At 34.5% G+C, this 13,808-nt stretch overlaps 2 protein-coding genes across 2 annotated transcripts; one reads left to right on the forward strand and one right to left on the reverse strand.

The window, feature by feature from the left end:
* The first annotated feature begins 311 nt into the window (after positions 1–311).
* LOC111398694 (aspartyl protease family protein At5g10770-like) lies at positions 312–3,894 on the forward strand. The gene is made up of 2 exons (XM_023025733.1): positions 312–531; positions 2,433–3,894. The coding sequence occupies exons 1-2, from the start codon at positions 354–356 to the stop codon at positions 3,683–3,685; spliced, it is 1,431 nt and encodes a 476-aa protein (XP_022881501.1). The 5' UTR covers positions 312–353; the 3' UTR covers positions 3,686–3,894.
* A 7,832-nt stretch (positions 3,895–11,726) lies between these two features.
* Positions 11,727–13,808, reverse strand: LOC111398695 (protein ENHANCED DISEASE RESISTANCE 2-like). Its single transcript, XM_023025734.1, has one exon. It carries the CDS (start codon positions 13,640–13,642, stop codon positions 12,764–12,766), a length of 879 nt encoding a protein of 292 aa, XP_022881502.1. The 5' UTR covers positions 13,643–13,808; the 3' UTR covers positions 11,727–12,763.

Below are 13,808 nucleotides of genomic sequence, written 5' to 3' on the forward strand. Positions count from 1 at the left end.
AAGTGGGGTGTGTAACTAAAAGAGAGCTGTACCTACCTAACTTCCCATATAGCCTCTGTATACACAAAAACTCACATAAACTCGTAAATACACAAAAATAAAAATAAATAAATAAATAAATAATAATAATAATAATAATAATAAATAAATAAAATTAAGAAATTAAAATTACACTAAACAAACCTCCCAGTCAATTTTCCCAGATAACTAATCATATTTCTTAATATTTAAATAAAAAGTAAGTAATTAAAGAATAAATTTATCATATTGGGTGACATGGAGGCTCGAAATTCCATCTATATATGATGGTAGTTTGGCAATAAACTTACAATCAAAAGTTTTTTGAATTCTTGATGGCCTCTCTCATTTCTTCCCCTCTCTTCAATTTTCTGCTTATTTCCTTTTCTTTTCTGTCATTTTTACTGATTAGAAGCCATGCTTTTGAAGGAAGAAGAGCCATAGAAAGCCATTATCATACTGTTGAAATCAGTTCTCTACTGCCAGCTTCTGTCTGCAGCCCCTCCACCAAAGGTTATACATACAAATTCTATATATATATCTCTACCTTGTGCATGCATGTTTATTTATTGATATTACTGAAATAAGTATTTTTAATTCGAGTTTTCTTATATATAATGTGATGTTGTGTTGTGGGTCGGGTCGGGTCGGATCGGATCGGGTCGGGTCAAACTTTGGTCGGAGGATTCCGATCAAGAACATGTTAAGGGCACGGGAGATCGGGTTTAATGGTTATTTACCCTAGACTATGCTTCTATTTTTCTCACACACCACGTGGTTGAGAATCAGAATAAGTTACTTTTAAATTACTTTTTTATTTTTTATTTTTTATTTTTTCTTTTTTTTGCAAAGTTACTTTTCTTACCCTATAAAAGACCCTTTTTGAGAATATAAGTATTAATAAAAAAATAACATTAAAGCATGACTAAACTTTCATATTTACCATAAAGATTTTTGTACTTTAATATTTGCAAATAATTACAAATTTTACACTAACTAATATCCCAGTATCCAGTTGGCTTCTGCAACAATTTAATTTTGATAAGAGATTGCTTAATTCAGTAAATTGCAACATGATATCAAATTTCAAACCAAGTCATATAAGTAATTTTATAGTATTTACAAAGAAAATGTTAATTATTATTGGTCATTGCTTTTTATTATAGAATTTACGATATATGGGAAATATATTCTCTAAATATCGAATCTCAATCTTCAATTATTCTTCCTTTCAAGCAATCTACTCATATAAAAAATTGTTTGTAGTTAAACCTTTTTTCGATAAATAAAATTTTAACTTCTTTCGTTTTAATAATATTTAATAATGTAAAAGTCTAACCTACTTTCCTTTAGCCAGTAATGATAGGATTAGGAGTAGGGATTGGGGGCCAGCGTGGGGTGGCGTGGTACTGCATCTCAAAATCACCTTTTGTTATGCCATCTGCCCAGACCTCCGCTATTGGAACTTTAGTGCATTTAAAAGCTTCTTAAACTAAACTCTATAGTATTGAACAGTATTAAAAAATAAAAATTAAACATTTATTGTTCAATTATATCGACTACGATTTTCGAACATGAAGTTTCGATTTGTTATTATATCGACTACGATTTTCGAACATGAAGTTTCGATTTGTTATTATATCGACTACGATTTTCGAACATGAAGTTTCGATTTGTTATTATATCGACTACGATTTTCGAACATGAAGTTTCGATTTGTTATTATATCGACTACGATTTTCGAACATGAAGTTTCAATTTGTTTCCTAAAGCCTTGGCTTATATCCTCCTAATTTTAAAAAATAATAATAATAATAATAATTTCTTGTCCTACTTTTAGAAGCAATCACTTATTGAAAAAAAGGCAAGAAACAAGAAGTATTAGAAAATGTGGTAATGGTTCTGCTTCTTTAGTACTTTTCCTTTGATCAATTATTAACTAGAGAAGACCCCACTAAACCATTATTTAACCATTTTAGATATCCATGGCTAAACTAATCCATTGACTTTGCCCTTGTTTGAGCCACATTATTTTCATAAAAAATACATTTTTGAATAGTGTATTGATGAGAAATACGTGGTTTAAACGTAAGAAAAAGTTTTGAATTTATGTGTAATATTTTATATTGAAAAATGTGTGATGAAATGATATCAAATCACTATTTAAAATATATTTTTTTCAAAGAATATGGCTCAAACATATTTATATATTTTCCTTGTTTTAACCGGAAAGCGCAATGTAACAATTTGTTGGTAGCACACTCAATTAGGTAAATACCATTTCATTAATCTATGCATATTTGAACAACTTCAGTTTTCGTCTTTCTTTAATAAGAATCGATATGATGTTAATTTGCATCATTATAACATATTATTAGGAAAATTATTCCTAATTGATCATGCACTAATACCAGGTCACAGCAAGAGGCCATCCACATTGAAAGTTTTCCACAGGCATGGTCCATGTTCCAAGCACAGCCAAGACAATGCCACCCCATCCCTCGATGAGATACTCACCCATGACCAATCTCGGGTTGACTCGATCCAGCATAAGATCAATCTCAATGCAGAGATGGACAAAGTTAAGGATAAGAAGGCAGCCCTTCCGGTGCAATCTGGTCGAGCACTTGGCTCGGGAAACTACATTGTAACCCTTGGCCTTGGAACACCCAAGAAATCGCTATCCTTGATTTTTGACACTGGCAGTGACCTAACATGGACTCAATGTCAACCATGTGCGCGCGTTTGCTATAAACAGCAAGATCCAATTTTCAACCCGATTGCATCGACCACATATTCAAATGTCTCGTGTAGTTCGACTCAATGTTCTCAACTCTCCACGACCACCGGAAACGACCCCAGTTGCTCCACCAAAACATGTGTGTATGGCATACAATATGGTGACCAATCATTCTCTATAGGGTTCTTTAGTCAAGACACATTGACCATATCATCATCAGATTTAGTTCCAAAATTCTACTTTGGTTGTGGCCAAAACAACCAAGGCCTGTTTGGAAACACGGCAGGCTTATTAGGACTTGGCCGGGACTCTCTTTCTTTCGTATCCCAAACGGCGCAAAGATATGGAAAATACTTCTCCTATTGTCTCCCATCATCATCATCCTCAACTGGACACTTGACATTTGGAAAGAGTGGAGTTTCAAGCAATGTGAAATTCACCACTTTTGCTGCATCACGGGGTACATCATTCTATTTCATCGACATTGTAGGAATCAGTGTAGGCACGACTCAGTTGTCTATTAGACCATCCGTATTCAAGACTCCAGGCACAATCATAGACTCCGGGACAGTCATAACTCGACTCCCCCCTGCAGCCTATAAAGCTTTGAGCACTGAGTTCAAGAAACAGATGAAAAAGTATCCCAGTGTACCGGCCTACTCGATACTGGATACGTGCTATGATCTTAGCAAATATACCACAATAAGCATTCCAAAGATCAGTTTTACCTTCGGTGGCAATGTGAAAGTGGATTTAGCGCCTTCGGGAATACTTATTGTTATTAACTCGTCCCGTGTGTGCTTGGCATTCGCGGCAAACAGTGATGCCTCGGATGTGGGCATTCTCGGAAACGTCCAGCAGACGACGCTGGAGGTGGTGTATGACGTTGCAGGAGGAAAGTTAGGATTTGCACCTGGAGGATGTTAAAGAACATATGCATACATCCACAGAAAGAAATTAATAGAGTGTGTGACAATAAATTTAGACAGAAAAGATTCAGTCAAAGAAATATGCAAGTGTCGAAAGAAATTTTCTGATAAAGTATAGGTATAAGTTAAGCTTTTGTGTCATGGATGTAAGCAGGAAAATTGCTCTTTTCTTCAAAATCAATCCAAGTTTAGATTTGATATTCGCCATTTGAGATGCCTGCATAATTATTCAGGTTCAAGATTTTATCCAATTTTTCTCCTAGACACGACAGATTCGGAAAAAAATCGCAACTCTATGATAAGTTGATCTTGGTATCTCGATTGTAAGGAAATGTATGAACAAAATGTACGACTATTCAAAATCGCATCCCAATCATGTATAAGGGTCAACGATGCTACTGTCAGTCGAACATTAGTTTTGCAATACCAAGTCGAATGTGTTGGGTGTGCTCATATATTATATTTTGTTGTGATATAATAATATTCATGACAAATAAATTGTTGTTTTATTTACTTTTGTGTTATTGCATTTATTTAATATTTTAATTAAATTGTCAGTGATCGTTGTTGCGTTTATCCTATCACAAGTGTACAATATCAAACAAGTAATATAATGGACCTGTGAGTCCTGATAATTGTTTCTTTGTAGACTATTATTTATTTCTAATTTCCATTATGCGAAAAATAAATTATTATTTGGTAATTTGTTATCTAAATTATAATAACTACTTGAATGTTATCATTCCTGCAAGTAATACAAATTGTTGCTTTATTTCTTTTGTTTTATTGCATTTATTTAGTATTTAACATTTTAATAAAACTGTCAATAATCATTTTTGTGCTTTTCCTATCGTAAATGTCCAATATCAAACAAGTAATATGATGGACCTTTGAGTCCGGATAATCGTTTTAACATAGACTATTACTTATTCTTAATTTATTACCTCTAACTTCTCTTTGATGAAAAATAAATTATGATTTGGTGATTGCTTATCTAAATTATACTAACTATTTGAAAGTTATCGGATGCACACAAAAATTGAATTAGGGTTTTGAATATGAAGGAGATATTAAGGCATACAATTTCATTTATCAATATTCTTTAATTCGCTGATCAAGATACTTAATTTAATATAATGTTTGGTCAAATTATTTTAACGTGTCCAATTTACCTCTCTCGAGTTCAAATTAATTCTATTTAACTAAGTTAATTCCATATCTCTATATGAATCAAAATACATTTTAGTTAAATGCCTTAAATTTCTAAGAATCCATGTAATGACCGCATTAACTAGAAAAACGAACCTCTACGCTTTTATACTAATTCTCAAATTTTATTACGTGATTTAAACCTATAACTCACATCTCAACTGTTGTAAATTCACGATGTCATTGAATAATTGGTCAAATAATTCAAAGCATTGACAACCATACATAAAATCAACACACATGAAATTGAGAACTAAAATCTTGAAAATTGAATTAAAGGAATTTAAATAAACTACATTGTTCTTCCTAACAAAAAATTAGCTACTCATACTTGATGGGAAAAAAAAAAGACTAATTACTGAGTACATAATCGAGTATTAAAGTGAGATGTAGAAAATTGAATGAATCTTGCACTAAGATCCTCTTCTTGCCTCAAATTTTGCTTCCCTGTGACTTTTCTAATTCTCAAGCATGTGGAACCATTTTCTCATGTAATCAAATCTTTATATAGTAATTACACCTCATATAAGAGCTTCCATCTAAAATAAAGTCTAAAAAAATCAAAATAAAATAAAATAAAAAATGCAAAAACTACCCAATAGGACCCGATCACTAGTAGGCCGCAACAACCCGAGGCCACCTCCAACTTCCACGTAAAATTCAACTAGTAAATTACCTAGAAACCTACTTTTAAAGATTAATTTTCAAAAAACAAGAGGATTAATTTTTATTTAATAAATCAGTTGATAATTAAGTTTTAATAATTATAATTAATAAAAAATTAATTAAACCTAATCTAGATATTCACCTCACCCAACCCCCACGCCACCTCACCGCACTCACCAACCAATGCACCCTTCGTTTCAAAATCTCTAAATAAACTCTCTTTCTCTCTCTCTCTCTCTCTCTCTCTCTCTCTCACGCATTCGTCATCAACCCACCCCATTACCCAACCTCATTCATTTTCAACGTCACTACGCATGATAGAGTAGAACCATGCGCCTAGCAGCTCTCGTCGCTACTCACACACGCAATGAGCTCGCAAAATCGATGTGCCGTTGCCTGCGAATAGCGTCGAAGCCGATTGGTGAGGGTCATGTCGAGCAACGACTCCAGTCGTGATGATTTCAGGCTCTATTTGATTTTCATTTTTTTTCAAAATACATTTTTCTCTCTCTTCTTTTCAACCACATATTCTCATTAAAATAATATCGCACGTAAATAAGAAAATTTTCCTTATTTTTTAACCACACATTTTCCATCAATTTATTATTCTAAAATGCATTTTTTATAAAAATAGGGCTCAAACACCCTCTCAATGTCACTTCCATCGCCTCCATTGGCTATGCCTTTTAGATCAAATTGGAAGTAAATAGTCATCCTCGATCTTTGCGCTAGAGATCTTGTCCCCAGAAATGGCCATTGCCCGTGGTGATGATTGATGAGGCTAATTTTAATAGCTATTTTTCCATTGATACGACGATTGCTGTGTTTGAGGAAGTCTCTGACAATGAGAAAGTGGAGACAATAGATCTATGAGTGTTTTGTTGTTGGTAGTGGTTTTGTTGGTGATTTTTTGATATGTTGGCTGTAGTTTTGTTGGTGATGGTTATGTAGGCGACGATAGTTTTGTTGTTGGGAGTGCATGTGACTATGGTAAGGTGGTGCGTGTTTGGTTCTTGACGTTGTTAAAAGTGGCGCTGTATGAATGGTGGTGGCGATGAAAATCATGTATGACCAAATATATTTTCATTGTGATTATCTATGACCAAGATCTATGATAACTATGAGTTGGTTACATACAATCACAAACTAGATTGAGTTGGTCATCGATAGTTTTATTGAAGACAAATTTAGTCACAGTTAGTCACAAGTTAGTGAAAGTAGTATTTTTGGTCGTTATTTTGAGTTGAAAGTGGTAGTGGTGGTGCATTGAATGTGATGGTGGTGATGACTGTAGTGAATTGTGGTTGTGCAAATTTATTTGTAGAGACCTTATATGACCAAGTATGTGTTTATTGTGATTGGTTTGTGACCAAATCTATGTCAACTGTGATCTGTTGTAACTTGATCACTGACTGTAATGATTAAGATTAATCTAGTCACAAATAGTCATTTTGAAGATAAATTTGGTCACAGATAGAAATATAAGTACATGTTAATTACTTAATTACATACAGTCACAATTTAAACTATCACAGACGGTCACATCGAGGACTAATTTTATCATCATTAGTCATATCTAACACATGCACGATTACAAACAATAGATTTTGTCATAGAAAACACCATTAGTCCGTGGGTGGGTATAATCTACAGATTTTAAAAATTAAAAAAAAAAAGGAAAATTTCTACAGGGTGGGGTTTGGTGGTGGTGGTTCCATGGGGTTGGGTGTAATTTTCAGAAAATGTTTTAAATTTCTGAAATTTTTCTAAAGGTTGAAATGGAAGTGGGGTGGATGGGTAGGAAGGATAGGTGGCATAGCGTCAATGGGCGTGGTTCCAAGTGAGGGGTGTAATCTCCAAAAAAATATTTTTAATTTCTGAAAAAATTTTATAGATAGGGATAGGAGATGGGGTGGGGGGATATGATTGATTGGAATATTATTAATCTAGTAGTGTGGGGGTTAGGTTTGGAGATACTATTAATTGGGCTGAAAAAATTTTATAGGTAGCTTGGGTGGGTGAGTGGGTGTGGGTTATTATTGAGAGGAAATTACAAAAATCCAAGCATTTAAAGATCCTAGTGCAAAAACTAGGTGGGATAGTTTTCTATGCAGATTAGATTTTAATTTAATAATTAAATATTAATATTTACCAACCAGCCCCACGACCCAAATCCTAATCTTCATAGAATCACTCACAGCATCCCCCTTCTCTCTCCTCACTCTCTCTCGTCGCCCACTACGTTCTCTCTCTCATCTCATGAGTAATGCTGCAATGCACCATGCACAGTACGTGCAACATTGCGATCTATCGTTTGGCGATGTACGTGCAAAATTTGCGATATGTCGTTGCCTGGCAGTGTACCTGTCGCAGTAGATAAAAATTTGGGGAGTAGAGTGGGGTTTTTTGGTCGCTAGTAGAAGAGAAAATTTGGGGTGTGAGTTTGGTTTTTTTTTTTTGGGTGATTTCGTTCTCCTCGATTGGATCTACTTAGCCGGAGTCGTTGTGTAGAGGTGTCTTCTCCTCTGTAGTGGGGAAATTTGGTGGTGGTTTTGGTGAATAGCAGTGGTTCGGTGGTGGTTCTTGCGGCGGGTGGTTTGTGTGTGGGAATGACATGGGTGACGGATCTGGTGGTTGATTTTTGGGGTTTTTTTGGTTTTTGATTCGAACTACTGTGCAATGGTCGCTGGTGGTGGGATTTGCAGCGCGATTGTGTTGATATTATGGGAGATCTGTGTTTGACTGTTTGTGGAAGCCGATTGTGTTGGTGAGACGTGGATGGTAGTCGTTTTGGTTGTTGTTGGTGGGCGTTGTGGTGGTGTTGTGGCGGGGGCGGGGTGTAATAGTGATTGTGAGCAATTATTTTGGTTGCTCTGTGACTAATGATTTGTGGTGGATTGGGATCGGGAGTGGAGTGTTTGTTATATATGACCAACGATTTTGTCTGTGACCTTAAAATTTGATAATCTTTGACTACAAAATAATTTGTGACCTCAACGATTTGGTCTAGCATTAAAATTTGATAATCTGTGAATACAAAATTTTTGTTCTGTGATTTCGAAATAATCTGTGACTAATTAATTTAACGATATGTAACTAGTAAATAAATTTGTGACCCATAAATATTAATTTGTGATCATTAATCGTGTAATTGTGATTTTATTATCTTTAATTAATAAATATTTTTAATTAACTAATTATAAACCTGAATTTTGAAATTTCAAACTATTTATCTTATTTTTGAATTGGTGTAAACAATACACCTGAGATATGAATTTTTCCCTATTATTGATTGAAAATTATTAATTTGGTAGTGTGGGGGTGGTGTTTGGGGATACTATTAATTGGGTCGAGATAATTAATTCCAAATAATTATATATAAAATATATTATTAATTAGAATTAACACCTGAATTTTGAAATAATTTTACAAGTTTGTTAGTTTCGAAATGTAATTCTTATATATAGGAGTTATGTATTGTTCCCAAATTCAATGGCTGCGGGTTGTCGTGGCCCATTTCTCTTTTATTGCGATTTGATCCTCCAGTTTTTCAAAACTTCTACTTTGCTCCACAAACTTTCCACTTGTCAATTTTTTGTCCTTAATCTCGTGAATTTATCCAATTGCATCCCAAGACTTTTTTCAATTGATTGATTGCAACCTCAGATGATCTTTAAGTGCTCGAATTGATCTCCAATTACGCTCAAAATCATCACATTTTTGCATCAATTGTGCTCGACCTTTATATTTTCCTACAATTCAAATAATTTGGTAGAAATCCCCTCAAATAAATCGTAATTTATCAAGATTAAAAGCATAAATAACCATTTAAAATATAGTTATCAATCATTTGTAATAATATAAATTGTTTGCTTGCATGAAGAAGCGTAGTGTAATACAACTTATATTTTGATCATAAATATTAATTGGTTAATAACAAATGTAAAAAGACTGACACCTTGTACTGAAATGTTGTATGTTGCCAAATTCATTGTTCAGGTTTGTGATTTATCTTTATCATATAAATAGTTAAAGATGACACTATTACACCAGTGTATTGAAATAACCACATGTCAAGTTTTATTATATAGCCCCCCTTAATTTTTATTTCATTACATTTCATTTTTCTCTCTTATTTTCAATCACACAATTATCCATAAAATAATATTACACGTAAATTAAAAACTTTTCTTTCTTTTCCAACCACTCATTTTTCAAAAATACACTATTCCACCCATTAATTTTTTTCGCAAAATGGGGGCCAAACAGGGGCATAACATGATCATTCGAAGAATTAAGTTACACTTGATCATCGAGTATTCATTTAAATCAATGGGACAAGTTTATATATATATATAGCCTGTTTGAACCACATTTTTTCAAAAAAATGCATTCTTAAACAGTGATTTGACATCATTTTAACCATACATTCTTCAATAAAATAATATTACACACAAATCAAAAAAAATTTCTAATTTTTTAACCACATATTTCCCATCAGTATACTATTCAAAAATGTATTATTATCAAAATAATGTGGCTCACACACACACACACACACACACACACACACACACACACACACACACACACACATATATATATATATATATATATATCAGTGGTCTAATATCGACTAGATATGATTTAATTATTGGAGGTTGAATAATTCATGTCCAATTAGTTCCCTATGATAGTTTGAAAAAGTTTTGAACTTAATGGTAATTATAATTAAAGTTCGATAACTGCATTTACAATTAATCGATTGAGATCTACTTTGACTTGGACTTGGAGAATGACTTATATCTGCCTCATGGAGGCCAAGCCAAATTCCCCATTGAAAAAACGGGACACGTTTTCGTAGAAAAAAATAGAAATTTATTTTTTTCTTGGTCTGTTCAATTTAAAATTAGGCTTCTTGTTTTTAATAAAAGGTACTCACACTCCTATCTACTTTTAACTTCGGAGAACACCTTAGAAGATATAAAGGTTGAAGACATCGAGTACTTGAAATCAAATGCCAAGATTTAATTATCGAATTTCGGTAAGTTCTTAATCTAAGTTTCTTGTTTATAATTTATAACATACACACAAATATTTAGTAATGATCTTGAAAAAAGAAAAAAAAAAAAGAAAGAAAGAAGAAGAAGAAAAAGAAAAAAGAAAATTGAGAAGAACATATTTTTGTTTAATTCTTATTAAAAATATTATAATTATTTTTAACATTGGCCTACATGAACCAAGTCAACTCATACAATTTTAGTTCACATTTTGGTATGACCCTGTACGGACACCTAAAGCCCAAGACGACCAATGCAGAAAAATGCAAGGCCGGGCACGGAACCACACACGAGCAATATGAATCTGAGACTAACTGACTCAGAATTATAGCTCTGAGCACCTGTTTTGTTTAGATAAAAATTAGATTTTTAGTAAATTTTGTCAAGAATTGTGCGGTTGAAAAATTATGAATTCTATAATAATCAGATCAACCAAAACCTGCATTTTTGTCAACAAAAATTTAAAAATTCAAGAACCCTTTCGACTGATTCAAGCATCAAATTTCCTCCAAAGACCAACTTTTGCACCATCAAATTTTGTCAAAAGTATGAGAATTGTGCGGTTGAAAAATTATGAATTCTATAATAATCAGATCAACCAAAACCGGCATTTTTGTCAACAAAAATTTAAAAATTCAAGAACCTTTCAACTGATTCAAGCATCAAATTTCCTCCAAAGACCAACTTCTGTACCATCAACCACCACCACTATAGCGCCACCTTAGGTTCGATATTCATCCTCAAGGACCCTAACCAAGTTCACAAAAAGACTCCATACCGAACAGTGTGCTCAGCTTGTACCTCAACACGAGTAGACAATTACAAAACAAATGACATCTCATCGACCATTTGATTGCTCAAGGGGACTACAAACAATAGATATTTTTACAATATAGTCAAGCAGCACAAACACATCTTGCCAGCAAAGGAAAATTCATTTCTGGGCAAGATAGAAGTATAGAATCTAGGAATGCAAATTCATTTCTGTAACTTAAATTTTAGTCCAAGACAAGATATTAAAGTACATTTTGGCCATGAACAGACAAATCCTAATCCAACCAAAGCTAAAACATCCCTTACAGTAATGAAAAAAACACGTCGCAATCAATTAATCAATCCAATCCCATATTCCAATCTTTACTCAAAACCAAACAGCAACAAAACAAACAAAAATACATTCAGAACTAAAGAGTAACAATTCGGCTCACACCCATAAGATCAATAATATGAATATTGATTGCCAGTTGCCGCATTTGGTTTCTTTCTTGAATTGGTAGTAAGAGGCAAGCTAGGATCAATAATGTTTAACTTAAACTCAGGTCAATTACAAAGTACATTCCCATGCTAGTTGCGAAAACTCTTTATTCATATCACTCCTAAAGAATGGCTTGTCACCTTCAAGCAAAAGTGAGACATACAATTCAGAATATTGGTGAATTCCGCAAACTATTCTGCCAACAATCCAATTGCAAGTTCTCACGACTCAAAAGCGACCAGACAATTTTCTTCCAAATATTATCAGAAGAATGTGAGGATACTAACAAAGGATTATGGTTTCCTCTGCAACTAAGAACATTCCCGATAGAATCATTAAAGACCTCCCAACTTCTAACACATATTTAACCAAGAAAGGCTGACAATAATACTGCAATTTGTCATTTCTATTATCTAAGCATGTCGGATCATACCAAGCAAGACAAATAGGCCAGGACATATAATTAATAAACACCATAAGCAAATGCCAGTTTATCATGGCATCATAGAAAGAACTGGCTCCTGAAAACAAATTTCGCATTCCAAATTAGTCTTTAAATGGCATGTCATAGTCCATTTACAAAACCACGATATACATATTATCTTCCAGAATTAGAACAATGCCAGTAATTTCTTGCATTTCCATCTGAAACCATTTTATCACACAGCGACTGGAAAATTAAGCAGCAATTAGAATTATAAACTCTAGTTGAGAGTAAAGAAATTATTTTCAAAGTGCAGAAAAATAATGCAACAGTTTCACCTAACAGTTATTATCCACATCCATCACTCTCCATTGAAAATGGATTTCAATTTAACAGATCATTGTGCACCATTGCCAATATGAAAATTCAGAAACTTACTTAATCAGAGTAATAACAACCCCTCTAATCATCTTCATTTTCACTTCCTCCATTATTCATTGGCAAGACTTTACTGGAAGGCGTAGCACTATCAACAAAGGTTGCAGAACTCATTTCCATTTGACAAATCCTCACCGCCCCAAACAATCTCTCCGGCAACTCCTCCTCAGATTGCGATTCTACCAGAAACCCCATGTCGACAGTCACCGTGGTGACACATCCCAAAGCAAGACGCAAAATCGCTGTGGCAATAGCTGAGCTACCAATATCAACATCTATTTCCAAATAATTTGGTCCCCTATGGTAATGACATTTTAAAGCTTTACCCAATAAGCAAGCGGAATAATTCCCCACCGCAGTTTTCACAAGCCAAGGTCCTTTCACAATTTTATTCACTATCTTGAATCTACTATCCCTAAATGCATCAGACCCATGAATGAATTGATGAAGTAGTGAATTTGGATTAATGGGCTCATCCACTTTACTGGAAAAGTAAAATACCGCACTGTGATTATCCCGGCCGGGAACCTGTAAATTTACCGCGACAATGAAGGTTTTGGATGATTTGTCCGGAGTTTTCGAGCTTCTCAGAGCAGCCATTACACGGTTATCGGGCCTGGAAAGAACGTGATCGAGCTTGGAATTGGATCGTAGCCAGTCAACTCCGGCCGGGTTCAGCAACCAATCACCTGCCGGCACTTTGGATTTCTTGGCAAAGTAATTGGGTCCCCGGAGAGAGAATATTTCACCCGGAGGCGAGGCCCAGCCATTGGATCCATTCTGGAGGTCTACGTGTTTTAAGGATCCCCCATTTATCGATTCCTCTCTCCAGTCTTCCACTGTGGCGGTCGCGGTGGCGCTACGGTGGTGGTGGTGCTTTTGTTTGTGTTTTATCGGGCACATTATTTGGTTTTTTGGGTTTTTCCTTGTTTAACAGACTTTTGTCTCTCTCTCTGCACTGAAATTGGAATCTCCGCCGGGATTCGTGAGGCCCGCAGTTCAGAGGTGGTGGTGGGGGATTGGGGTCCGTGGTGGGGCTAAAGGAAGGAAGAGGCGGATATGCATGTGC

This window comes from Olea europaea, chromosome 8, assembly GCF_002742605.1.
Source record: "Olea europaea var. sylvestris chromosome 8, O_europaea_v1, whole genome shotgun sequence".
In the NCBI taxonomy this organism is placed as follows: domain Eukaryota; kingdom Viridiplantae; phylum Streptophyta; class Magnoliopsida; order Lamiales; family Oleaceae; genus Olea; species Olea europaea.